Here is a 26,891-nt window from a genome sequence, read left to right on the forward strand (position 1 = left end):
TTCTACGCACCAATTCTAAAGCCAACTCAAACTTGCCCATAGCCCCTTCACTACCATTCGGCCCTTCCTGCTGAAGGAATGGTGAAATGCTCCTGAGAGAACTCGATGCACATGATTGCCAGAACCCCTGCTGCCTCACTGGGGAAGTTGTCCGGCAGGACTGCAGAGAGCCGAGACACAAATGTTATTCACAGTCAGCCTGGGAGCCACTGCCTGAGACCGCCCTGTCTTCCTCTGCAAAGTGCTCAGGGAAATGGCCTTCCTTCCAGAGGCCAGCTGTCTGCCTGACTTTTCCTCCATTCTTGGCCTTCTCCCCTTCCCATCTTCTGAGCTCATTGTTTATCTGAATTTTTTAATGCTTAAGATTTGATTTTTACTTTTCAAGCAACATTTTGTTGATTTTTTTTTTTTCTGCACAGCTTTTCCAAAATAAAAACCAGAAGTATAAAAAAATCTAAACAATTCCACCACCACCACCCCTTTCCCTCCTGCCTCCCCAGAGCTAATGCGTGTGGCAGGTCACTCTTCCCCACAGCCTGCTTTCTCTGAACCTCTGGGCCTGTGCGGCCTGAAAGTCATCCAGAAGACAGTGGCTAGGAGATCATGAGCCCCAAGTACCCCTGCCTCAGCTCTCCTGGAATGGTACCGGAGTGACCAGACAAATCACACTGCCAGCCAGGCCTCAGAAAAGATGGGAGATACTTTTTTTTTTTTTTTTTTTTTAATTTTTCCTTTTCAAATTTCAACCCAAAAAAATATTCCAGGAAAAGATGGAGAGGCTGGGCTGGGTCTCCTTAAAAGGGCATTTGCTACCAAGGACAGTGGGCTGGCCTACACCCAGGCTACCCTAGCCCACTTATCCCTGCTTACTCTGTAATAGGAGAGACAGTGGAAGTGGGGGTGCAGCTGGGAACAGGCCAGGGCAGTGGTGGCTCTGGGGTAAAAAGCTGGGCTGAGGCTGCGGATAGGTGGGTGCTGCCCATGTGCAGTCATCTTTGCCCAGTGACACCTCAAGGCTGTCAGGGCTAAGAACCTACATAGGTGTGGGTTAGGCAAGCTAAGCAGGGCAGTGCAGCTCAGGGCTGGCCTTTCCCTTCTAACTGATGATCTGCCGGGGTCGTCCATAGCCTGTCATGCCAGCTTGTGAGGCCCCTCTGTTGCTGCCCATTTGAAGGCCAATGACGTGCTTCCCTTCCTGCAGTTGACTCTCTGTGAACTCCCTCTTATGCTCCTGGGCTTTCCTAGAAGAAAAGGAACCAGGTTAAGGCTTGCTAGAACTTCATGTTCTCCAACTGCTTTCTGGCCCGTTGCCTCCTTGTTCAGCCCCCTTCCCTTCCTGTTTGTCTTCTTTTTTTTTTCCGTGAGTCTGGCTGGCCCCAGGAGTTGGGGAGCCTGCTGGAGCACATGTTGGTAAAAGGCAGGAGTCCAGAAGTAAAACTCCATTTCCCCCATTTCCAGAACCTTCCTGGCTCTGCTACACCTGATCTTTACCACAGCTGACCAGCCCAAGCCATCCAACCCCACAGAGACCCAGTGGCCACATACTTCATAAACCAGCTGGGATCTCCACGGTAGTGTCCGTCATTCTTGGTCACTGCCAAACTCCCCAAAGCCATTAGCGTCTTCTGCACTCCTGCCATATCTTTGCCTATGAGAAGAATGACCAGGGAAGTAACTTCAGAACTATATAGGCAAGACCTGACCCTGACTCAAAAAAGGTCAAACCAAGAGCAAATGAGGTGTCAGGAGACCCTACATGAACCCCTGTGAGTGCGGTGTGGTGTGTTTGTATGTGTACGGTTCTAGGATCCAACCCAAGTCCTGTGCATTAGGAAAAGGTTTTTGCCACCAAGCCGCCCCCCTGTCATGTGCTCTCGTGGCATGTCCCATTCCTGCTCTGCACACATCAACGGCTGACTGTGGCTTTTGGTATTCCCTCTCCCTGCCTGAGAACCTTGCTTCCCACTGGCTCACTGGCTCCAGCCCTTTTCCCTCTGTACCTTCATAGAGGTCAACAGTCTGGAACATGTCAGTCTTGGTGACTCCATAATCCTCAGCTGCCTTCAGGAACTGAGCCACCTGCTCCATCTGCTTGAAAACCATGGAGGGTGGGTTCTCAGGCACCTTCAGTGGTTTGGCTCCCTCAGGATACAGGCTGTTCACCAACTTGCACAGAATCTGGCAGGTATAGAACACAGCTAGACACTCAGCTCAGGGTCTGCCCCCACAGCTTGCTAGCACACACATCCTCAAACCCCCTCCGCGGGGTGCCACTCACCAAGCCATTCTTCAGCCACACCTGGAAGCCCAGGCGCCCACGGTCTGGGCGGCCCACATCGGGGCCGCACTGCATCACAATCCACTCCACCAGCCGCTTCTCCAGGTCCTCGTCATATTTCATCTCAATTCTGGACTGCACTTCACGGCTCATGCCATACGATGGACCCTTGTTGGCCATGTTGAGGCAGAGCTAAATAAAGCAGACAGTGTGGTGAAGCCTGAACACAGGATCAGAGAACCGCTTTGTTTCACTTGTACTGAGCAGGCCTTTCACTCTGAGGGGTTCCCAGCCACCCTAGACACCATAACACACCCCCCCCAGACCAGCTTCATCCACTTGCTGCATAGACCCCTCTGAACTTGAGGTCTTAGATATTTGGAAGTCTAGGGCAAAGGTCTTTAACTTCTTTTCTTTTTCTTTGTTTTTTGTTTTTTCGAGACAGGGTTTCTCCCTGTAGCCCTGGCTGTCCTGAACTTCCTTTACAGACCAGACTGGCCTCAAACTCACAGTGATCCACCTGCCTCTGCCTCTCAAGTGCTGGGATTAAAGGCGTGCACCACCACCCCACCGCCCAGCTCTGTATGTAAAAGACTAGAGTAAATATTTTAGACTTTGCAAGCCATGTGGCCTCCACTATTGTGTGAAAACAGCCCAGATGATACATACCCAGCGTGTGCCAATAAAATTTTGTTTATAAAAACAGACAGCAGGCTGTATTTGGCCTATGGACTATTTTGACAACCCCTGGCCTAGAGCCAGGTCTTCCTCCCTCCCTCCCTCCCTCCCTCCCTCTGTACCAAGTGGAACCCAGGGCTTCACAGAGCAGAGGGAAGTCTGCATTGCTAAGCTTTGACCTCAGCCTTCTCTTTGTTTTATAGTTTGTCACCACCACCCTACCCCCCAACAGGATTTCACTGTGCAGCCTTGGCTGTCATGGAACGCTTCCTATAGAACAGGCTGTCCTCAACCTCACAGAGATCTGCCTGCCTCTGACTCCTAAGGGCTGGGGTTACAGGCATGTGCTGCCAATGTCCGGCTTGTTGTATAGTTTTGAGACAATGTCCCACTAAGTCACGCAGACAGGCCTTGAACTTGGGATACTCTTACCTCAGCCTTTGCAGTAGCTCAAATTAAAACCCTGTATCACCTGGTATGGCTGGCTAGAGTATTCTTTCTTTGCCAAGTCTAGCCAGAAAGAGAACCCTTCTAGAGGCCACATTGTCTCCCCAAATTAAGCCAGCAGGTACCTTTGTCTATGAGTTGCCACCAAATCTTTACCCTCTAACCCAGAAGCTGGAAGGGCGAAGTTCATTCCCCAAAGTGCAGCTGACAAAACCACCTGGTAAAGCTACCAAAGTCCACGGGTGGTTCATACAAAGCAGTTGCGTTCTCATGGATACCCAGATGAAAGAGTGTTGCCATGGCCATGTCGGTCAGCTCTGGCTGTTGCAGTAGTTAGTGGAACCATGCAGAGTCCTCTGGGAATATCCCAGGGCCAAGCATCTACCAGCCAGAGCATGGGAAGCCTGCCCTGTATGTGAGCTGCTGCCCCAAAGGCCCCAGACATGGATACAGAGGAAGACTGCAGGAGCAGAGCAGGCAGGCAGGTCCCTGGGTAGATGATAAAGTCACTGCTGGAGCCAGACCCTGTTGTCAGGGGACACCCCAGTGGGATGCCATCTGTTGCAGTGTCAGAAGAACTTTCCAGACCAACTCCTGCTTCAGAGAGGTCATAGGTTGGGAGGAAACGTGTATGAGCATAGAGCCATTCTTCAGATCCCTCACCTTCTTCCATTGAAAGCTGAGCCCCTCTCCCTGTCCCTGCCACAGGAGTGTTGGGAAACAGCAAATGTTATCACATGGCTTTGCTTCAGCTGTCAAACTCAGGTTTGTTTGTTTCTTTCTTTCTTTTTTTTTTTTTGGTTTTTCGAGATAGGGTTTCTCTGACTAGCGTTGGCTATCCTGGACTCACTTTGTATGTAGACCAGGCTAGCCTCGAACTCACAGAGATCTGCCTGCCTCTGCCTCCCCTGAGTGCTAGGATTACATGCACCACTGTGCATCCTCCTCCCACCCCAGACCCCTGCTCTGCTGTCAAACTCTCTGAACATCTTACCATCCCTTCCCCTTGCTGTCAACCCTTCTCAGTATGAGCTCCCCGGTTGTGAAGTGGGGCTGACAGTCTACCCAGAAAGCTGGGGAGATGCAGTTTGTGAACTACACCACACTCCAGAGCTCAATGGGGGTGGGATGGGGTGGGGTGGGGGCGGTGCTTTAACCAGTGAGTTCACACAGTAAGCCAACCTTCCCCTCTTCAGTCCCCACTGCCTTCTCCAAAGCATTCCATGAGCCCATCACCAAGTTTGAGAGAAAAAAAAATAAAACAAAGAAACCAAAAGACCTCATCTAAATGCCAGCCCTACAGGCCTCTCACTTCCCTGAGGTGACACCCAGAGAGGAGCACCTTCTCCCAGCTGGGACTGGAGGACTCAAAATCCTGGTTTCTGTTAGGGAGTTGTAAACAACCATGTGTCTCCCCCCCCCCCCCCCCCCCCCCCCCCCCCCCCCCCCCCCCCCCCCCCACAACCCCCCCCCCCCCCCCCCCCCCCCCCCCCCCCCCCCCACCCCCCCCCCCCCCCACCCCCCCACCCCCCCCCCCCCCCCCCCCCCCCCCCCCCCACCCCCGCAACACACACACCCTACTATGTGTCCTGGCTCCCACCAGGAATTGCTGAAGAAAAGAACCACAAAGTAAATGGAGCCAGGTGGCTGCAATGCTCCTTCCTCCTGGCCTCCACTCAGGCTGTCTCTGCCATTGCCCATCTGAGCCAGGCACAAGCACCAGACCATGTCTGTATCCTCTCCACGCTGCCACCTACATAGGCTGGGCCCTAGAGGAAACGATGGGAGAAGTTTCCCCACGTCCACTTTTCAGTCTCGAGGAAGTTCTGAACAGATAGTATAGTCCAAGAACAAGCTGCAGCAACCAGAGCACACACTGCCGCCTGACATCTAGTAAGTCTGGGTCAGCATGCTCTCAGGATGGCGTGCCCCCCACCCCATGCCACTCAGCACCACCCTCCTTCCCTGTCTCTCCCAGTACAAAGTATGGAGTAGTGGGGCATGGTCGCACACACCTTTGGTCTCAGCATTTGGGAGGCAGAGGCAGGCGGATCACTGTGAGTTCAAGGCCAGCCTGCTCTACAAAGTGAGTCCAAGACAGCCAAGGCTACACAGAGACACCATATCTTGAAAAACAAAAATAAAAATTAACAAAAAGGCCGGGGCATGGTGGCGCACGCCTTTAATCCCAGCACTTGGGAGGCAGAGGCAGGTGGATCGCTGTGAGTTCAAGGCCAGCCTGGTCTACAAAATGAGTCTAGGACAGCCAAAGCTATCACAGAGAAACCTTGTCTCGAAAAACCAAAAAAAAAAAAAAATTAACAAAAAGAAAGTCCAGAGAAGTGACTTCGAATACAAGAAGCCAGGTAAAGCTAGGAAAGCAAAAATAATAACCCTTCAAGTCCTCCTCCTGGAGGCACTGAGGAGAGGAGAGGGCTCTGAAGCTGGTGGTTTGGTAGCCTACCAGGGTGTTTCTAGACAGAAGTTCTAGCACACAGCACTGGCCCAGTGCTCAGCTTAGATGCCTGTGGTCCTGGCTCCTGCCAGCCCCCCCCCTCACCTTTTTCTCCATCAGGTGAGTGGGGAGGGTAGACAGTGGAAAGGGGCCCCCAGTTAGCAGGCATCCAGAAGAACAAGCAGAACCAAGTGTATCTGTGGTACCCCAGCCCTCATCACCGCAAAGTAGCAGTGAGGGTGAGTATTCTGCCCAGCTAATCTCCAGGGACTCAGGAAGAGCAGCCCTACTGCAATAGACATGGCAACAGCCCACTGACATCCTTTAAATAGCCCCGAGGAAAACCACCAAGACCCCACTTGGAAGGGCCAGGGGTCCCAGGCCTGCCCAGCCATAGCTCTCAAGCTCCTCCACTTGTCTTTGCCTACAGTGGGCTGACCTCCCTCTTTCAGACCAGGGACAGAGCTGCTCAGAGAAAAGCAGGGCCTAACTCAGCCCCTTCTGAAGCATTACACTTCCGTGGCAGAGTGCTTGTCTGATCCCTAGCACTACAAACAAGTAACAAAGATCTTCAGTCCTCCTCCCTTGGAGGCTCGTCCCCTGACTCCCCTAGGCTGCACAAGCCCTGGGGACCAGCAGCGGACCACTGCTTTCTAGAACGAGGGAGGGGAACTGAGTTCCCCACCTTCTCAGAGATCCTGAAATGGAGTTGGACCCTACCACACAGCTGCTTAAATGGGAGCCTCCCTCGCACCTCAGTAATTTCCCCCACTGAGTCTTTTGCCTCAGTCAAGTCGCCCTAGGGATTTTAGCTAAACTTTTTGCCTAGTCTAAGACAGAGATGGGACTCTGGGGTTCCAATTCTACCCAGCAAGCTAGAGGAGACAAGGGGAGCCCCAGCTGATGAACCCCTAGCCCTGTCTGATGACACACACACAGCCTGCTGCTCCTGCCTGCAGCTTGCACTTACAAGGCTTGGTCCTCCGTGGGCTGGAAGGAGAGTAGCGTCCTGTCTGGGCTGAGGCAGACGGGGCTGGGATGCCGGCTGGGTGAGGGGTTTAAAGGGAGCTGAGGCAGTGATGTCACCCTCTCAGGGGCCTGCTGGCTCCCCCCTCCTTGCCCAAGGAAGCCTGCTTGACTCCCCACCACCAGCTGCCCCACTCACTCCATAGGCTCCATATTTGGGGAAAGACACCAAGTTGGAGCAGTCTGTCAGGGGGCAGCCCGGAGACATTCTCTGCATGCTTTGGAGATGCTGCAGGGCTGGGGCGGGAAGTGCTGAGGGCGGTGGGGAAAAGCCTTTTATGGGCAGGACCTGAAAGCCTTCCTTGCTACCCTGACTTGGGTCTGCTCCCGGTCTAAGGAGAAAGGAGGAGGCACGCTAGACAATCTGGCCAACAGAGCAACACCCTAGGGGGCTATGAGTCCAGACTTGCAGAAGACAAGCAAGCCACCCTCTTTCAAGGCTTTAAAATCCAGTTGTCCGAAACTAGTCTCTACTGCAGACTGACTGCAGGCCAGGCACTACCCAACGGCCTTTCTTCCACACTCAGCCTTGTTATGACATGGGAGTTATCACCCCATTTGACAGATGAGAAAACCGAGGTTCAGAGTAGCCTTCCCAAGGCCACCGAGTCAGTGGCACTCCTGTCCACTGGTGTGGGGAGAGCTCCTAGCTGGAGCTTCACTACGCTGTGGGATTTGAGAGCTCAGCCCCAAGGCAACCCTGGCTGTATCCAGGGCACAGTGACATCTGTCTGGAGTGTGTTTAACGCCTGGCAAGTCTGCAGACACTAGGGTAAGAGGACGAGGAAGCAAGGTCACTGCGCTCCCTCCCTTCAAAAACAGTCCCTATCTTTGTTTTGAGACAGGGTATCTCTGTGTAGCCTTGGCTGTCCTGAACTCTTTGTAGACCAGGCTGGCCTCAACTCTCAAAGATCTGCCTGCCTCTGCCTCCCAAGCTGGGGTTAAAGGGTTGCGCCACCATGTCCGGCAACAGACCCTATCTTGAAACATTCCACCATCCCAGAAAGGATCCTGGTTCACATCTTGCTTGTTCCTAGTGCAGTGGTCTTGGGAAGGGACAGGTGACACCGGGTGAGAAGAATGGTGGCACCGGGGCTCAGTGGCTGAAGACAATTGTCAAACCTGATGGTCTGTGTTCAATCCCCAGAACACACCCTGACCCCCTCCCACCTCTGCCGCCCCCCGCCCCACACGAGAGTAAATGGCGCCTCTGTGCCCTGCCCAATTCTTGGAATTTCAGGAAAGAGGGAGGAAGGAGAAGGGTAGGGTCAGTCTCACCCAGAACTGGCAGCCGGCAGAGGAGGTGCAGCCTCAGAAGCTTTACCTACAACAGCCAGCCTGGTCTACCTGAGCTAGTGACTGTAGAACTACAGCACCCCCTAGTGGCACGTGGAGGAAGGGTGATAAGCAGGAAGCTGGCACTCCCCCAGAAGACACTTGCCATCCAGGGGACTCCTGGCCACTGGTTATGTCATGAATTCACCAGATAGGTTCCCCAAACCCCATCCTCTTTTTGCTGAAATCTAAATAGAAACTCCTTACTTTTGGATCCTGTTTGTCATCCATATGGTCGCTCAACAGCCTTTAAAACCTCAGCCTGCAAGCGCTTTGCCCATTTCTGGTGCACCATGGGCACAGCCTGGGATGCTGACCTCTACCTGGTGGGCAGAGGCAGGTGCTGTGTGCCAGGTGAAGGGTGATCTCAGAGAGAAGACACAGACACATTTTCAGCATCCTGTTCCTGTCTGCACAGTGCTTGGAGCAAGAGTCAAATGTTTGCACAATTAATGCAAACATTAATTGTGGGCTGAGGAGGAAAACCCTGGTGCAGCCGTGCACAGAAACAAGGGAAAGCCAGAAGAAATGGGACACGGAGGCTCCTGCACCACCCAACACAGGAATAAGAGTCTAGATTCCAGGTCTGGTTGTCTTTATTGAATGCACTCATTCACAGAAGACAGAATTGCATGGAGACACAGAACGGAGCTCAGAAACAAAGACCCAGACCTGCCTCTTCTCCCAGCCCAGGAGCTATAAAAACATGGTGGAGAGACAGAATACATTCCCAGGGCCCACCCTTGGCATCTGGAATGGACCTAGTGGAGTGAAGGGGAGCCAAGGACCAGAGTGGCCAGGGGTCCAGAGCTGGGTGACTCTGTAAACACCAAGGACCAAAGTGGCCAGAGGTCTAGAGCTGGGTGACTCTGTGTAAACACTGAGGCTCCTAGGCCTATGTGACTAACACAGAACTTGGCTAAATACTGGACGGAAACTCAGAAGCCAGTCCCTGAGACAGGGCCAGGGACACACAGGGACCTGGCATGTCCCTCCCTTTCTAAGACAGGCACTGCGGCTCCTGCTCCCGTCAAAGAGGCAAAAGGGGCTGCGTGCTTGGCACTATCCCTCGGTGGCCTCTGGACATTCTTGGGCAGTGTCAATGGCACTGAGAGGCCCCCAACTGGGGCTTGGCAGGACTGAGAGTGCAGAAGGAGACAGTTGCCACTGCCCACCAACCCCAGTGCTGGCATCATTCTGGTGGCTGGTGGGACGAGGTGACCTCTGAATTCAGCTCCCAGATCAGAAGATTCAACCTAGGCTGACCCTCACTGCTGAAGAGCCAGCTCCAAGCACAGTTCAGAGGGAGCAGGGTCGTACCTAGGCCCCTTGTAGGCCTTAGCACCTAAAGTCTGGCACCAGCTGGCCAGCCCCCAAAGTCTCCCACCTGCATCCATCCTGGCAGGCCAGAGTAGGCAGTGATGGCAGCCAGCTACAGACCCAGGGAGAACTGGGGTCCGGTGCTGGGCAGAGAATCAGGCACCAGACTAGGGTCCTGGAGCAGAGCAGGGGAGGAAGAAAGGGCTGTGTGTCCCAGACTGAGGAGGGAAGGGACAAGCAGAGTGCAAGGCATGAAATGGAAAGGGCACTGCCTTCCCACCTTCCTTCTTCAGAGCGACCAATGGAGAGCCAGTGGATAAACAAGACAGACGGACGGACGGGGAGGGTCCAACACTGAGTAGAAAGCAGCAATCTGGCCAGTGTTTGGGGAATGGCGACCAGGCCTCCTCCGCAGCAGAGGCACCTGCAAGGCTCAGTGCCACCAGTAACTGTCCTGAGTCAGGCCTGAGCTGGGATCTCGCTGTCCTGCCACACCGTCCAATGCTGGGCAGCAGGGCTGGGAGTCACAGCCTTGGTGCTATGGTGGTGGCTGGCAGATCATGCAGAGGCGCTGAGGCCTCTGAGCTGAAGCCTCCTGGATCCTATGCTGCTAAAAGACATAGATCTTGTCCCGCTGTACAGTGTCCAAGTCGTCATCCAATGTCAGCAAAACCTAAGGGTGGACAGAGGGTCAGACGCTGGGAAGGAGGGGCCCTCTGCTTTACCATCCCCTCCGCCCTCATGCCAGGCACATCCCACATACCAGGAAGGACCCAAACATGGCAATGGAGGACAGGAAGTGCCAGATGTCGTGGTCATCAAAGAAGTCAAGGAGGATGCAGTCGCGGTTGTGTTCCCTGGACTCTGCGGGGGTTTTCTGGCAGAGGGACAGGGCCAGCAGCCTACTGTCTCTGTTCTGGAGAGGCTAGGTCCATACCCACTCCATGGCACCCCCTGTTCTGACTCATGCCTCACTCTCACCCTCCTCTGCTAACAATGGCTTTTCTCAAATACACTGATTCCACTCCTTCCTCCTCTCTTCAGACCCATATATTCTCTGTATAGCTGTGGGTAAGAGGCTGTGATCACTGGGACAGCTTCCACTCAGAAGCCCCAACACACCTCTTGTATACTCTCAAATGACCTCAGGGTGGCTTTCCCCAACTACTATACCAGGCTGTGCCCTGTCCCTAGACAACAGCACTATGGCTGTGACACTCCTGTGTCCTCCCTGCTCTGCCCACAAACATTTTCCAACCCTATGTCTGGAACAGCCTGTGCTGAGGCCACAGAGCAAGAAGAAATCTGACCCCATGGAGCGCCAGGTCTTTGCCAAGCTCCCAATCAGTGTGTTCTTTGATCAAAGCTTCTCTGCTCATTCAAACCTGTGTGGTTGCTCAAGTGGCAGTGCCCAAGCTATGGGACTCTCTGGACAAAAGCAAAGCCTGGCTCCTCCAAGCTTTCCCAGGGCTCCTGACTCACAGGCCTCTTCCTCCTCTCTTCTGCACACTCCACTACCTCTTCTTTCTTTTTTTTTTTTTTTCCGAGACAGGGTCTCTCTGTGTAGCCTTGGCTGTCCTAGACTCGCTTTGTAGACCAGGCTGGCCTCGAACTCACATCAATCTGCCCATCTCTGCCTCCTGAGTGCTGGAATTAAAGGCGTGCGCCACCACCACCAGGCTCCCTGACTTATTCTTGTTTTTTATTTAAAACATAAACTAGGTGTGGGAGGTGTATGTAGCACAGTGGCAGAGCATGTGCTTAGCATGTACAAGGCCATGGCTTTGATCTTTGGCCTTAAAACAGAAAACCAGACATGAGCTAGCAGTGTCTCTTCTGAACTAAACTGTGAATTCAATGCCACACTGGCAGAGGCCATGCTATGCTCAGTTCTTTGTTTTGTTATTGAAACAGGGGTTCTCTGTATAGCCCTGGCTGTCCTGGGCTCACCCAGTAGACCAGGTTAGCTTCACACTCAGACCTGCCTGCCTCTGCCTCCTGGAGTGCTGGGATTAAAGGTATGCAGGACAATCTGGTTCCATTCTATCACAGATTTACAACTTGATGCATACCAGGTGTTCTCTGAGGCCCTTAACAAGCTGATGCCTCTGGCTTGAAACCACACTGCCACACACTAGCTCTATGCTGGCGGAAGTCACTGGCCTCTCTGAGACTCAGCTGCCTTTGAGGTAGCACTCCGATTTCCATGCTGCCACCTTGCACACTAGGAGGCTGGGGCTCAGCTTGCTACAAGCATGGGGACAACGACTCACCTGCCATGTGCTGAGTCCCTGGAAGAAGAAGAAGAGCGCGAAACCCCAGACCACAGAGGTGCAGACGATGCACAGCAGCGGGATGAGCTTGATCCTCTCCCCACTCCGGAGCTGGGAAAGGTCCCACAGCAGTCAGCCCAGGCCCAGCCACCTGCATTTTCCTACCTGGGCTTCTCCCAGGGTTAAAGGCTTAACCACAGGGCCCAACCAAGACTCATGCTCAACAGCCTTGTGTCTTTATCCTGATATCCACCCTAAGCTAGGTGCCCAGGTACCCACATCCCTACACCAACAAAGGCACTAGCGGGGGGGGGGGGGGGGGGGCACGACACTGGCCTCAAAGGCCTGGCCTATCACAGGTTCAGTGAACTTCGGCAGGAGACATGGCTTGGTGACAGAGCAGTTGCTTAGCAGATGGATCCCAGAGGTATATAAAAGAGACTCAAGAGCTATGCCCACAGCTCACGGGCATAGACATGTGGCCAGAGAGGCTCCCTTTCTCCCAGTGCCCCGGCCCTTGCTCATTCACCTTCATAATGATGTAGAAGGCGAAATAGAGCAGCAGGTTGCAGATGCCAATCGCCAGCAAGTAGGAGGCAAAGTCATTGGGGCGCATGATGAGTCCATACGCAGCCCTGAAAGAGGGAGTGGGGTCTGGGGGAGGAGGGAGGGCCTCACCACTGCCTGCACCCCGCCATGCTTTATCATTGTACTGGCCAGTGTTCAGAGGCACACAGAAGGGGCTAACACCTCTCTCTTCAGCTCCCATTCCTTATGCTCAATGCTTCACAATTGTCCATAGCCCTTAAGTAAGCCAGTGGTTGACTAAGTCCCCAGCTGACTTCACAGCCAATGGCCACACTCACAGCGACCAGTTGACAATGTTGCCCATGACCAGAAGCACCATGCGGTCCTGGAGGGAAGCAGAGACACGAGGACTGAGAGGGGGAAGAGAGACAGGGAGACAAGTGGCAGAAGGCTCAAGCCAGCCAGTCCCCACCCTACCCTGGGTTCTCTGACACACTTTGATGCCTCAGGGAGGAGGGGACACAGAGGAGGAAGGAGTTGGGGAGCTGAGCAGGTACCGTGTAAAGAGGCCCACTGCACTGCCGGATGCAGTCTGTGTAGAGCACGTGGAGGATGCGGCGGAAGATTCCAGAGTCTGCAATGAGAAGGCGTGGCACTGCAATGGCACGGCTGAGAGGAGGCAGGGTCTTCAGAGAGCACAGCACAGCACAGCAGAGCAATGTCAAAAAGCACTCTGAAGTTCCCACCCAGGGACTCCTCCAGCCCAGCAAAATCAAGAAAAAACCAATGGTCTCCTACCCCCTCACACACCCTGCCCTGGGCATGCTCTCACCTAGCTTCCAGCGGCCCATGTAATAAAGCTGTGTGCTGAGGAGCAGGGTGGAGATGATATGGATGACGGAGAAGACGACCCAGAAGGCTGTGTTCCCTTTGCCGAAAACCTGTGTGTGGGGGCTCCCAATGTAGGGTGAGGGGGCACAGAGGACAGCTGTTTCCATGCCCTCCCATGCTTGCATCTTTACTAGAGCAGGCTACGGTTACAGAGGGGCCCAGGCTGGCCCTTAGGGAAGGAGCTGGACCTCTCCGGCAGTGGAGGACAGGATGGGTACACGTGGGTGTCTGCATGTGCCTTTCCTATGGGGTAGGCAGAGGAGAGCAGGCCCTCACCACACCCAGGACGGAGAAGAAGATGACGATGGCCAGGCAGGCGTAGGCGCTGTAGGCGCTGGCGTTGATGTCTGGGTGCCGCTTCTGGTAGAGCTTCAGCATGCAGAGGCCAGCGATCATGTACATGAAGGAGGTGTCTGGGCAGGAAGAGGCTGTGAGCTGCAGAGCCACCACAGGGAATCTACACACAACTCCCAGCCCAGACAACCTAAGCAGCTTGGACAGCCATGAGCAGGCTGGACGGTCCGCGCTTCAGCCCCAGCCTCTCGGCTGCCAGCTTGTTACCCAGGCTTTGTAGCTCCCTGAGGTTAGGTCAACTTAGCTTGGGGGTCTGAGCATATGTAGCCAGGGAGCGCTTCCTGAGTTTCTCTAGGAATGACTGGAGAATGGGCAGGACAGACAGGCTACTTCTAACATGGGGAGCTGCACTCAGAAGCCAGCCTCGGAGTGTCCAACCAGCTGGTGACCTGATGTGGCAGAGGCTTAGGCGGACAAGGAGGCAGCACTCACCAAACTGGAAATTGGTGTAGTTGGGGCAGACATGGTAACAGGCACTAAGCAGTCCCTCCATCATCAGCGCGGTGCCCATGGCATAAAATAGACCGAAGTGCTTGGGGATCCCACACTCCTATGGGAGGAAGAGAAGGATAGGAAGTCCAATAAGGTGGGAAGACAAGGGTCCTGAATGGAGACCCAAGGGAAATGGAAGAGAAAAAGGACTGGGCTGTGTGAGGAGTGGGGAGCAGGGTTGTGTAAGGCTGGACAGACAAGGCAGACCTAGGCAGGGCAGAACAAAGTAGGCCAGGACGAAACATCCAAGCTGGGAAGGAGCAGGCAGGGCAGGGGTAGACAGAGTAGATCAGGAGGCAGTGCAGAGGGTAGGAGAGATGTGGGCAGGCCTGACGCCATTAAGGCAAAGCAGGGCAGGGCAGGGTAAACCTGGGCAGGACAGTGCAGGACAGGGTAGGGCAGGGTAGACCTGGGCAGGACAGTGCAGGGCAGGGCAGGGCAGGGCAGACCTGGGCCGGGCAGGGCAGGATAGACCTAGGCAGGGCGGGGCAGGGCAGGGCAGGACAGACCTAGGCAGGGTAGACCTAGGCAGGGCAGGGCAGGGCAGGACAGACCTAGGCAGGGTAGACCTGGGCAGGGCAGGGCAGGGCAGGGCAGGGCAGGGCAGGGCAGACCTTGACGAGATGGAATGGACTAGGACTGGGCAAGGTCAGTCTACCAGGTGCACCCTTGGTGGGCAATGCTGGCTTACCAGAGCATAGAGGTCATTGCGCAGCAGGGCCCGGTTGTGATTGATCTCTCGCTGCAGGATGATGAGCAGGAAGAGCAGCCCCAGCAGGATGTAGCCCAGGTTGCTGAGGATATTGTTGAAGGCGCTAGAAGGGACAAGACAGGCACTTAGCTTAGACTCAGGCCCTCATGCCCTTCCTTTTCTTTTGCCCAGCAGGCTTCACAAAGTCCCACCATGCTTACCCTACCCACCCCTAGGCCTTCAGCACAATCCCCACCTGAGGTTGCCCAGCGGGTGGGCACAGAGGAAATTGTAGTAGCAGATATCCTGGTTTCCTGTGACGTTCACCACCTGTGTATGTTGGGGGGGTTAGCTATTAACATGTGGCAAGGAGCCTATGCCACATGTCCTGTGTCCAACAGCAACAAGAATAATACCAGCATGGCTGACATGTGTGTACACAGCACCCAGGCTGTGCTCCTTAGGTAGCATAGATGCTACTGTCCTCTTTATTTTTATTTATTTATTTTTCAGTTTGAGACAGGGTTTCTCTGTGTACCCCTGGCTATCCTGGACTCACTTTGTAGACCAGGCTGGTCTTAAACTCACAGAGATCTGCCTGCCTCTGCCTCCCTAGTGTGGGAACTAAAGGTATGTGACACTACACCCAGCCATTGTCTCTTTATATATGTGCCTAAGAACTCTGGATAGTCTTGTCTCCCAGTAAGGAGAGGGGAAGAGAAGCCACACAAAGTTCTGTGACTTGTCTCATAGGCCCCACCCCAGCTTCATGCTGCAGATGTGCAGAAGCCCAGGGCCTCACAGCCAAAGCAGAGTTGGGATTTGAAAGCTGCTCCCATGACCTATGGCCAATGCACACTGTGGAGTCCCTGCCTGCTTTGTGAGGCAGAGCCACAGACCAAGCTGCTCCAGCACCCCACCCCGCCTCTCACCGTCTGGTAGGTGATCACCAGCTGCACCACAGGAAGGGCGTAGAAGACAGCAATGGTAGCTATGTTCCTGAGGGGGGAGGGCCGTGGTAAGGTGGGCAGGGCCTGAGGAGCTGCCCTCCGCAGCAACAGGAGTCCCTGTCTGTGTAGCCCACTCACCAGAAGTAAATCTGGTACTTTTTCCGTAGAACACGTTTGTCCTTTCGTGCCAGATCAGCCACACAGAGGTATTGCTGGAGGAGAAGCAGGAGTGAGCCTCTATTAGCCACCACCTGGGAGACCCCTGACACCCGGGTTAGGGTAGACAAGTACGGCTTCCCTCCAACAAGACAGAATTCAGTGGGCAGTGTTCTGGGGCACCACACTTCTGTTGCTTATTAGGCCAACAGGTTTTGTTTTGTTTTGTTTTGTTTTTGAGACAGGGTTTTTCTCTGTGTAGCCTTGGCTGTCCTGGACTCAGTTTGTAGACCAGGCTGGCCTCGAACTCACAGTGATCGCCTGCCTGTGCCTCCCAAGTACTGGGATTAAAGGCATGCGCCACCACCACCCGGCAGGCCAACAGGGTTTGCTCAACTAGTCTGGATTCCTGCAGGCTGATTTCTCCTGGAGTCTATCTGGCCTGTCCAAGCTCAGCTCTTTCCTTCTGCTTCCGGAACACAGCACAGAGAAAGGCTGAATGGGGCCTGAACACAGTCCCTTCCTTTAGAAACCCCTGACCAGGGCCAGGCCGTGTGTCAAACCTTGGTGCGAATGACATTTTTGTCTGAGTCAATGTCAGTCAGTGTGTCGTAGTCATCCTCTTCCACAGAGCTCATGGAGTCCAGGCGTGGCCGAGTACCCACTGGGTCAAAAGAGCGGTCTAGGAAGGGCAAAGAAAAAGGGCTTCGGCTAGCAGGACCAAACACTGGCTCTGCCCCCACCCTCAGAAGCAATGTCAAAATTATTCCACAACAGGGAAGAGGCAAATTGTGGGCCAGAGCTTAGAGCAATAGGGCCGGTGGCTCAGGTGCTGGGAGGAGATGCACTCCTAACTCAGTGGGAACTGCTGGGGAGCTGTGCCAGGGGCCATCGAACAGGAATGATCCAGCCCTGTTCCACTCCTGGCTCTGGTTTTCCAGAGCAGGACACTGAGTGGACCCCTAGACACACTGACAGGCTTGAACTTGGCCATTCATGCAGATTAGAGGTGCCCAGTCCTGTTGGGTTCTGAGAAGGCATGCCATGACCACCCCTGGGCAATATACAAGGGCTTGAGAGAAAAAAAAGCACCCATCTCCTGCCTTCAGAAGCCCCTCCTGTCACCTTGAGTCAGGTGACACCCAGACCCAGGCTCCCTTGGCCAGCAAGGCAGGGAAGGAGGACAATGACAAGAAGACAGTGAGCTGGCAGTGGCCAGTGCCTGTCTCTCTCAGAAGACCATGGGCTGGCACCGTGTGGCACTTGCTAGGAAAGCCATGCACTAAGCATCTTTCTGGCCCCAGAGGCAGCCAGCTCCACTGACCGACCATCCTGGCAGGAGTTGATTGGCAGGGCAGCCCCACCCCCTCCCCACATCTACCCATGGCAATGCACAGCTGCCGCATCTGGCCAGAGGGAAGGCGCCGCTTGAACTGGTCGTGCCCTTCAAAGGAAAGGGAAAGTTACAGGGGAACTGAGGCCAAGGAGGAAAGAGAGGAAGAGGGGGCAGAAGAGCAGCCCTTCCCTGGTTTGAGCATCTGGCAGAGAGGCAACCGCCCACCAGGAAGTTCCACCTAGTCAACAGCAGCCCTGCAGCACATACCCTGCTGCCTGGCCCACTCACCCTGGTAGCTGTAGGAGAGGTCCCCCGAACCCGTGCTTTCAACCAGTCCATCAGTGGATCCCGAACCATTCTCTGCAGGCAGGAATGAGTGGTGAGGCATGTGGGAGTGACCTCGGGACAAGAGGTCCTCTAGATCTGTTCCTAGAGTCCTCTGAGCAGCTGCCAAGGACGAGGCATCAGGAGGTGGCAGCAGAAGGAGCTGTGGCTGGGCAAGGACAAAAACAGTCCCGACTGTGACACATACCAAAGGAGCCATAGTTGTAGCCCTCAAAAGGGGCACTGCCAGGAAACGAATCGGCCAAGACCCGAGGGTGACCTGTAATGAGAAGCCAAGGTCCTCTTAGGCCTGTGAGCAAAGAGGTCAAAAGCCAGGGGAAGGGAGAAGAAAGAAGCCAGAAAAGACAGTCACAGTGGAGCCATGCAAGCAGTAAGAGAAGACACAGATCCCCAAGCCCACCTCATTCCCAACAACCTAAAAGAGGGGACAACTTAGGCATGATGGCTCATGCCTGTAATCCTAGTACTCTCCTGGCTAACACAGGAAGATTGCTATATGTTTAGGCCAGTCTGGGCTACATACTCAGTTTCAGGCTACCCTAGGCTACAAATAAGATCTTGTATACATTTTTGTTGTTGTTGATTTGTTTTGCTTTTCGAGACAGGGTTTCTCTGTGCAGCCCTTGGTTGTCCTGGAACTCTGTAGCTCGGGGTGGCCTCAAACTCAGAGATCTGCCTGCCTCTGCCTCCTGAGTGCTGGGATCAAAGGTGTGCACCATCACCACCTGGCTAATTTTTTTTAATTAAAACAAACAAACAAACAAACAAAAATGGAGAGAGAACGGTCAAGGAAATGACACGTCTAAGCCACCAAGGGAAATGGTATCTGGTACCTGAGTCCCTGCCTAGATAGCACTCAGCGGCATCCCCCCCATCCCCTGACGGGACAGCAGCTCCTCTGCCCACAGCACCTGGAGCTTACCAAGGAGAGAAGCTGAGAGAGAGGTCCAAGCAGGAGGGAAGGCACAGAGAGAAGTGATGGAAGAGAAAGAGACAACTCAAAGTTAACAACCTGAGGTTGAGTGAGGCGGGCTGGCAGTGTAGCTAGACACCAGTATAGATCATAATCATAGGAAAGTGTCCAGCTGTCTACGGAGGGGTGAGCCAAGACCCCAGCCTACATTTGTGAAATGCTACTCCTAGGCTGAACACGAAGGAGCCACCAACCTGCCCTCCTCTGACCCTCCACTTCCCCATCCCTGCTCCCATCTCCCCACAAAAGATCCAGCCACTCCCCAACCCCTGGAGATACCACTTTCTGGGCAGGCTCGGTCTATGGCCACCAGCAGGGTCTTCTTTCGTTGCCTGCAGGAATGCAGAGGACAACTGAGACAGGGGAGCTAACCTTCTTTCTCCCCTCCCTGCCCGTCCTGATCCTGAGTTTCTCTCCCACCAGGGGTAACGGGGTGTTCCCACTTGAGAGGGGTGTTCCCACTTGGGAGGGGGTGATGGGATGAGGCCGTTTACAAGGAAACTGTCAATGGACCACAGATCCAGCAAGTACCTGTCTTGTTCATCCCTGAAGACAAGAATAAGGTCACCTTGGCCAAGCTGGGATCCCAGAACATTCTCTCTCCCAGGCCCCCAGCCCAAGGGCCCCAGAGCAGGGGATAGCCAGCAGTTCCACCTCACCTCCAGTTCTCCCAACAGGCCAGGAGCACAGTCAACAGGTAGAAGGAGAGAAATATGCCCAGGCAAAAGAGCATTCCACCAACGTAGGCCTCAGCTACAGGGAGGGAAACAAGGTGAGTGCAGTGATCTCAGCAGCTCTCCCCACACTGCCTCTAGATACCCAGGGACCAGGGAGACCTGGGTCCTCCCCTGAAGGTGATGCCCAGGCAGTGTGAACACCTGGCTATTCTGAGCACACCAAACTCTGGCATGGGCCTACCTGCTTGTGTTGTTTCCTACGACTTTCTCTCCTACTTCTAGTAAACTCCATGTTGATCTAAAGTTGACAGTGCCCTCTAGGTGGCCTTCTCTGTTCCATGTCCCTTGCTCAGCCCAGCTCTCTGGACCCTATAGAGCACTCCCGGGCCCCTCCTAAGGAGGATGCTAAGAGCTGTAGTCCTAGCACACCAACCCAGTCCCCCTTCTCGCTTAATCCCTTATTTTGCTTGTTTTGTTTTTAATTAATTTACTTAGTGTGTGTATTGGGTTTTGCTTGTTTCAGATGCATTTGTTTTTATATTTTACATGTGAGTACTTTGCCTGTGTGTATGGGTACCACCCATGGGTGCCTGTGGAGGTCATAAGAGTGAACGAGATCACCTGGAACAGAGTTCCAGGTGATTGTGAGCCGCCATGTGGGTGCTGTGGAATAATAGTACTTGCATCCTCTGGGAAATCACCCATTTATTTTTTTTTTCCTTCTTTTAAAGCTTTACTTATTAATTTTGTGTATTTCCATGTACACCTGCGTGCCAGAAGAGGGCACCAGATCTCATTATAGATGGTTGTGAGTCACCATGTGGTTATGGGAATTGAACTCAGGACCTCTGGAAGAGCAGTCAGTGCTTTTAATCACTGAGCCATCTCTCCAGCCCCCTCACCCATGTTCTTAATGGGCTGTTTGTTATTGTTGTTTATTTTGTTTGAGACAAGGTCTCATGTCCAAGGATGAGCCTGAGCTACTGATCTTCCTGTCTCTACCTCCAACTGCTGAGATTACAGAGGCTGTGCCACTGCGCCTGGCTCCTTTTCATCTTATATTCTCTGCTTTAGAAAGGAGCCCACTTAAAAACCAAACAGACACTCCTGACTAATTCTTTGCTAAGTCTCAAAACTCAGTGTCCCCATCAGGACAGGTTTTACTATTTGTCACAGAGGAGGCGAGTGGCAGGGAAGGAGAACTCGTTCTTCCACTTTGCCACGAAGTGCACACCACACTCGGATCCACCTTCTGAATTTCTCTGGCTGGAAACCTGCCCAGAACGCGCCTTTCCATCCCAGTGCCTGCTGGGAGGAGGGTCCTCGCCACCCTTCCCATGCAGAGGACACCTGCTCTCCTGGGTCTGAGAGGAAGGATCAGAGAGGTTTTCCCATCTTACTGAGGTACCCACACTTACAGGTGACAGCTTCGGAGACCAGCACTGACAGGGTTTTCTGACGATGCCCTTGATCCACTGGTTCATCTGGAAGTAAAACATCAAAGTGGTTGCTAGAAGCTTAGCTGGGGCTGGAGAGTCTAGGGCCCCAGACTCATGTCCCATGGATCCACCGGCAGCCACATAAGCTCTTCTATCTCCTGGGAAGCCACTGAGCCCGGCCCATCCCTAACCAGTGCCCCAAACACACCTTCCACAAAAGGGTAGAACGGCAAGGACCCCCCACAGGCCTGGTCCTCAGTCTTCACCACCACTACAACATAGAAGCTGTTGCTGGGGAAGTCTTTCCGCTGCAGGAAAGGATAAAGATGTGATGACCATCCTCGCCGCCACCAACTCTTTCTGAGCATGAACTTTGGATTAGATGCCATAAGCTCTTCCTATATATTGTATTTAACCCTTGCACAGGTCCCACCCCTTCACATTTCTGTGGTGCTGACAGCTTAACACATGGCCTCTCAAATGCCAGGCAGATGCTCTACCACTAAGGTGTACCCATGGGAGAGGTGCTGCCGCTATCTTTGTCAGACAGACTTTGAGAAGTTAGGGTTAGGGCCCAAACCCACAGCCACACTACAGCCAGAGGAACAGAATGAGCATGTGGCCCACACAGGCTGTCATGGGCACCAGCCAACGGCGATGGCTCCACTCACATAAACCAGAGAACTCAAAGTCACAGGAGCAGGGGGGTGGGGGTGGCGAAAAACGCAGCAGCGGTACAAGGTTTCTGAATGTGCAACAATGGAAATCATCCAAGGTGCTGCTAAAAGCGCTCACCCATGTTGCACTGGATGACATCACCTCAGCCTTGCTTCTGAACACACATGTGCACCTTGTACCATGTATGCCATCACTCCACATGAAGCTGAAGAACTAAAACTCAGCTGGATTCTTGTACATGCTGAGCTGCGGTGTTTATTGCAAGGTTTCTGCTCTCATAGAAATATTTACTAACAGAAAAAAGGCTCCTAGTATTTTCCTGCTGTCGTTACCTCAAGCATGTGAGGATGAACTCAGGGCATCTTGGGACTGGATTGGGTTAGGCAGGATGTTTGGTTTAAATAATTGTTTTGAGTTCCTAAAGGACTCAGTGAGTTTTGACCTGGGATTAGGACAAGATTTTTAGCAATTTCTTTTTCTTTTTGTTTTTTGGAGACAGGGTTTCTCTGTGTAGCCCTGGCTGTCCTGGGCTCACTTTGTAGACCAGGCTGGCCTTGAACTCACAGCGATCCACCTGCCACTGTCTTCCAAGTACTGGGATTAAAGGCATGTGCCACTATGCCTAGCTTAACAATTTCTTTTGTTAAAAGTATGGAGCACTTCACAAATTTCCCCATCTCTGCACAGGGACCATGCTAATCATCAACACCATCCCAATTTTAGTGTATGCGTTGCTGAAGCAACAACTTTCAATTTCTTTCTTCTTTTTGGTTTTTTCGAGACAGGGTTTCTCTGTGTACTCTTGGCTGTCCTGGAACTTGCTCTGTAGACCAGGCTAGCCTTGAACTCACAGAAATCCACCTGCCTCTGCCTCCCAAGTGCTGGGATTAAAGGCATGCGCCACCACTGCCTGCAGAACTAACAATTTCTAAATGGCCCTAAATATGCTTCTGCCACTTTGTGCTACACATTTATGCAAAGTGGCACTCTCAACACAATTATAAAATGAAAATGACAGCATCTGTGTAAGTTTTTGCTCCTGTCTTGTAGCATCTTTAGTCTGTACGTCCATGTTATGTCTAAATAAAATCTCTTGCTGTTTAAAAAAACAAAACAAAACAAAATAAGAGCCAGTGACATGGCTCAGTGGAGAAGAATTTCTTAGCCACAAAAAGGTCAAAGCAGAAAGAGTTTAGGAAGCCCCCATGTAAGGCAGGAATGGGTACAGAGACAAGTGCAGGGTTTGGGAAGTCTCCATTTCAACAGCCGGCCCATCTCCCAGAGGCCTCACGCATCTCCTACCTGCACAGTGATGGCGGCCTTCTTAGTCATAGTCTGGTACATGCCGATGAAGGCAACATTGTTGTCTAGATCATAGACAGGACACTACAGACGAAGGAACAAAAAAGCAGATGGACAGGGAACTGCCTCCCACCCCCCCACCCCCACCTTCTCATGTCCCAGCTACTTTCTGCTGGAGGATAAAATAGCAGACAACTTACCAGGACGTCCTGGATGGAGATGACTGAGCAGGGGAAGGCCTTCTTGGAAGTCACCTTGACAATTACAGAGTCCACACCATCGGAAAATTCGTATTTGAAATACTGAGAACAGAGGAAGGGCAGGGAGAGTGCCAGCTCAGGAGGATGCTCCCTCTGCCCCTCTAGAAGGGGTCAGTATCCCACAAGGGAGGTTCCAGAATCTTCTTGACTCAGGCGATAAGGCTACCTGGGGAGATGAGCCTTGACCACGAGCCCACTCCTGCATGACCCTGAACACTGATCTCCTACAGCCTCAGCTGGGTGCACAGGGCAGTGCCTGCGAGGCAGGGTAGGAAAGACAGCAGACAGGCTGTCATTACTCTGTCCCTGCCTGTCTGTCCGTGCAGGGGCTCCAACAGTCCTCCCTTCACAGAAGCTGGCTTAACTTTCTGGTCCTAGCAATGCAATCCTAACAATTACTCCTGCTCTTGTGTTCAAATCTCCCCTGGTTTTCTTGTTGTTGTCGTCATCTTGAGACAGGGTTTCTGTGTAACCCCAGCTGGCTTGGAACTCACTGTGTAGACCAAGCTGGCTTTGAACTCAAGAGATCCACTTGCCTCTCATACCCAAATGCTAAGATTAAAGACACCTGCCACCATGCCATAAGGAGAGACACCCCCCCCCCAATTTTGACAAGGGATTTTTACCTGGGGCTGGGCTGCAGTGGTATTGAAGGTAAATGGCTCCCCAGTCCTACAGGGAAGAGAAGAACCCTACAATCATTCCCGCACTTGGGAAGAAGGCTGGGGCTGTATGGATTCCTCACTCCACCCTGGGCACCTGAGTACAAAATTGTCCACACGGTTGACTCGGAGCTGGTAAGTGGTGTTGACTGGTGACAGGGTGGACACGTCCACGTAAAAAAACTGGATCTCAGATTCATTCTTGGTGGGGGGCTGACATAGAGTTCGTTCAACTTTTTGGTAGAGGTACTTACGCTGATACCTAGAATCCAAGATAGAGAGGGTGTGACTAGTCCCAGCCAGCCTGCCACAAGGAAATGAGGCTCCAACTCTTCCTACGGGGTCCCCCATACCGCCGCCCATGCCCTAGGCTGACAAAGTTGCCCCCCATGCCACTGGCCTCAGGGAAGCCCCCCAAGCCACTGCAAGGCCTGGCTAGGCAGCCCCCCCCTACACCCCCAGGTCCTACTCACAGCCCTCGCAGGATTAGGGGCACCTGGAAGGAAACAACAGCCTCCTTCTGGCGGACCACGAACAGCAAGGGCGCCCCTTTCTGCCTGTTCAGGACATTCACGGACACTCGCACGCCCTCCGTCTGCAGAGAAGGAAGCACCCTCACTCAAACTCGGCCCCCACCCCCATCCCACCATTCCTCAAACACGAGACTCCAGACAGCATGTCATGCTCTGCCCTACGCTAGCCATCCTGGCCAGCCAGGACACTGTCTATGTGTCTCCTCGTGTGGGGACAGACCCTGTCTCCAGAAGGGGGTTGAGGCTGTCGGGTATGAGGCCGAAGGACGCTGGCTCTTGGGTGACATGGGTCAGTAGAGCAGCAGGGCCCAGGCAGCTGCAGAATATGCAGCTGAGGCCTTTAGGAGGTTCTAGAATAGCCCACATGTACACTCATGGACAGATACATGTGTATACACACGCTCCTGTGCACACACTGACACAGGAGAGCAAGAAGTGCCCCCGTCTTCTTCCTCGTGAAGCAGGAAGCCAGCAGGAAGCTCCGGTTCCACCACTATCTGGAGGCCAGAGCCCTGCAGGGAGGGGTGTAAGGGAACGGCGGGGAGAGTGGTGAAATCCAAGTTGTCTCTCTAGTTCTGACAAAGTGCCAAGCTGTGGCCAGCGTGACTTTACCTCTGAACCTCAGCTCTCCTCCTCTAAAACCCTTCGCTGTGGACGACGCTACACGGGACAGTGGGCGTTTAAAAGTGAACAAATCACAGGAATGTTACTAGTAACTAACTAGGCTGCTGAAAGCAAATTGAGGAGGAACACTTCCCTAAGGGACAGGTGCCACTTCTGGGATGGCTCTGGATCCAAGACTGGAAGAAGAGAGACCAAAACTTCAGGGAAATGGGTCCTGCCGGCAGCTCCTAGCCTTCCAGAAACCGAAGCCCTCTCACTTTCAACTCCACGGCTTCCCAGTTAATCAGATCTGGCCTTTGAAAGAGGAAGAACTAGGCACGAGGCCACACAGTCAGGCAGCAGGGCCTCTCCCAGGCTGTGCTCCGCCTGGGCCCAGCTCTGCTCGCCTTGTACTTTCACTCCTGGGGAGAAATGAGTAAGAAGTCGAGACAGTTCTGTGTTTAGAAACAAATTCCCTTTTCTCTTGCCACTAACTTGCCGAGGGCCTTATCTTGTTACCTTCCACTTTACAAGGCCAGCCGCCTTTCTGAGGCAAGGAGGTCTCTGCCTGCCTCCTTCACCTCCCTGCGAAAGGTGGCAGCAACTTAACTTGCCGGAGCAGAGTTTTCAGTTCTAAGTTGGTCCCACCTGGAGCTGTCTGAGCAAGCCTGGTTGAAAGTTTGCGCCCCCCCCCCCCACCCATCCTGACCTTACACAGCTGACAGGTTGAGAGCCAGATCAGGGAGCAGCGGGGCCAACCCTGCGGGGATCACAACCCTGCCGGGATCACAACCCGGCCCGGATCACAGCTGGTGGCAGGGAACTACCCAAGCTGCTCGGCTGGAGCCTCAGGGCAAAGCCGGTGGAAACCAGGCCTGGGCAGGGAGAGAGGGAGGCTCGGAGGCTGGCGGAGACCCGCAGGGGGGCGACATGAAGGCCGGGCGGGGCACCTCCCCTGCGGCAGAGGAACCCAGCGCTCACCCGGTTGCGGGTCACGGTGTGGTTGAAGGTGTAGATGTTGACCAGCTCGCTGTTGACGTCGTCCACGTAGGTGCGCTCAAACTCCGCGTCTTTTTGAGAGACGTTCTTGGGCCCCAAAGCCCCCAGGTGGCTCTCGACGGCGGCCACTAGGAGCAAGCACAAGGGCAGACGCCGGGCGAACATGGCCCGGGGCGGTGGGGGCTGGCGACAGGACGGCGACCGGGCGCGTTGCGGCTGCCGCAGCAGCTTCCAGCATCTCACCGGGACCAGAACTTTAACCCGGGTCTGAGATAGGACACGTCCCCTCCCTGGAGCCGCTCCTGGGCCTCGCGCGGATCCCGGCTCGCGTGGGCGGCACCGCGACCTGCAACCTCGGCCTGGCCCCAGTCCAGCCGGGGACCCGGCGTCCGCTCGCGCCGGGAGAGCCGCGGCGGCGGTGGCCCTAGCCCGTAGGCTTCCCGGACGCGGGCCCTTTAAGGGCGGCGGACGCGGCGCAGAACTCGGAGCTACCAGGCGCTGCGCCGCGGTAAACAGCAGGGCTGCGCCCGCCCGCTGACGTCAGGGAAAACCGACGCGGACTTAAAGGGCCAGGCCGCCTCTAACTGCTTCCCACGCTGCCATCACCACCGCCTTCGCCGTCCTTCGAGTGTCTGGTGTGATTTTTCTATGAAGGATCGCTACGTTTTGGATTCTTGTTTTGTGGTTGTTGTTTTTTGTTTGCTTTTTTTTGATACAGGGTCTCACATAACCCAGGCTGGCCTAGAACTGATTGTGTAAACCTGGAAGGCCTTGAACTCTTGACCCACCTCCAACTTCTACCGCCTAGGGTTGGTATTACAGGAGAGATTCACAGAGCCCTGTAAGTGCTGGCTTGGCCCTGTTGACAAATGTTCTCTTTGCTCAAGCAGGGCTCCTCTCACTCCATAACCCCAGCTAAAACCGAAGAAGCACCTTCCCCTCACACCGCTGGAGCCGCTGGAGCCACACTGTTGCCAGAACCAGGATGCCTTTCCGACCTGTGAGCTCTGTCCCTTCTCTGTAGAGGCTGTTTGTCTGTTTGAACAAAGTCCACGGAAAAAGTCTGTCCATTGGCGTCACATGGCACAAACTTTTTGAGGAAATATTTTGGCGCTGTGTTTCTAGAGGCTTAAAAGGGCTCTAAACCCTTTAATATAGGCATGCCACACTTAGGACTGTGGTGTTTTGTTTGTTTGTTTTGGCTTTTTGA

General features: G+C 53.8%; 2 protein-coding genes across 2 annotated transcripts; both read right to left on the reverse strand.

Annotated features, from left to right (window-relative positions):
- Positions 1 to 702: 702 nt before the first annotated feature.
- Positions 703 to 6,975, reverse strand: Tagln (transgelin). Its single transcript, XM_051156348.1, has 5 exons — positions 6,829 to 6,975; positions 2,279 to 2,470; positions 2,001 to 2,178; positions 1,546 to 1,648; positions 703 to 1,241 (listed from the first exon to the last, which is right to left on the reverse strand). Exons 2-5 carry the CDS (start codon positions 2,456 to 2,458, stop codon positions 1,097 to 1,099), a joined length of 606 nt encoding a protein of 201 aa, XP_051012305.1. The 5' UTR covers positions 2,459 to 2,470; positions 6,829 to 6,975; the 3' UTR covers positions 703 to 1,096.
- A 2,405-nt stretch (positions 6,976 to 9,380) lies between these two features.
- Sidt2 (SID1 transmembrane family member 2) lies at positions 9,381 to 26,057 on the reverse strand. The gene is made up of 27 exons (XM_051156349.1): positions 25,664 to 26,057; positions 24,020 to 24,141; positions 23,644 to 23,808; positions 23,511 to 23,556; positions 22,825 to 22,926; positions 22,625 to 22,708; positions 20,853 to 20,952; positions 20,624 to 20,689; positions 19,188 to 19,281; positions 18,808 to 18,860; positions 17,743 to 17,814; positions 17,499 to 17,570; positions 17,256 to 17,318; positions 16,438 to 16,556; positions 15,857 to 15,930; positions 15,701 to 15,767; positions 15,025 to 15,098; positions 14,769 to 14,892; positions 14,018 to 14,135; positions 13,508 to 13,644; positions 13,173 to 13,281; positions 12,898 to 12,974; positions 12,679 to 12,725; positions 12,342 to 12,447; positions 11,813 to 11,923; positions 10,303 to 10,416; positions 9,381 to 10,212 (listed from the first exon to the last, which is right to left on the reverse strand). Exons 1-27 carry the CDS (start codon positions 25,844 to 25,846, stop codon positions 10,150 to 10,152), a joined length of 2,562 nt encoding a protein of 853 aa, XP_051012306.1. The 5' UTR covers positions 25,847 to 26,057; the 3' UTR covers positions 9,381 to 10,149.
- Positions 26,058 to 26,891: the final 834 nt, after the last annotated feature.

Source organism: Acomys russatus, chromosome 14, assembly GCF_903995435.1.
Source record: "Acomys russatus chromosome 14, mAcoRus1.1, whole genome shotgun sequence".
NCBI classification, from domain to species: Eukaryota; Metazoa; Chordata; class Mammalia; order Rodentia; family Muridae; genus Acomys; species Acomys russatus.

Bases quoted from the DNA above. Each gene is read 5' to 3' on its own strand.
- Tagln (XM_051156348.1), bottom strand. From the start codon at position 2,458: ATGGCCAACAAGGGTCCATCGTATGGCATGAGCCGTGAAGTGCAGTCC. The intron at 2,179-2,278 runs GTGAGTGGCACC...TATACCTGCCAG, and splicing joins TGTGGCTGAAGAATGGCTTG to ATTCTGTGCAAGTTGGTGAA. The intron at 1,242-1,545 runs GTATGTGGCCAC...CTTTTCTTCTAG, and splicing joins GATCCCAGCTGGTTTATGAA to GAAAGCCCAGGAGCATAAGA.
- Sidt2 (XM_051156349.1), bottom strand. From the start codon at position 25,846: ATGTTCGCCCGGCGTCTGCCCTTGTGCTTGCTCCTAGTGGCCGCCGTC. The intron at 12,975-13,172 runs GTGAGAGCATGC...TTCTCATTGCAG, and splicing joins CATGGGCCGCTGGAAGCTAG to ACTCTGGAATCTTCCGCCGC. The intron at 10,417-11,812 runs GTGAGTCGTTGT...TCCCTCTGCCAG, and splicing joins AGGGACTCAGCACATGGCAG to AAAACCCCCGCAGAGTCCAG.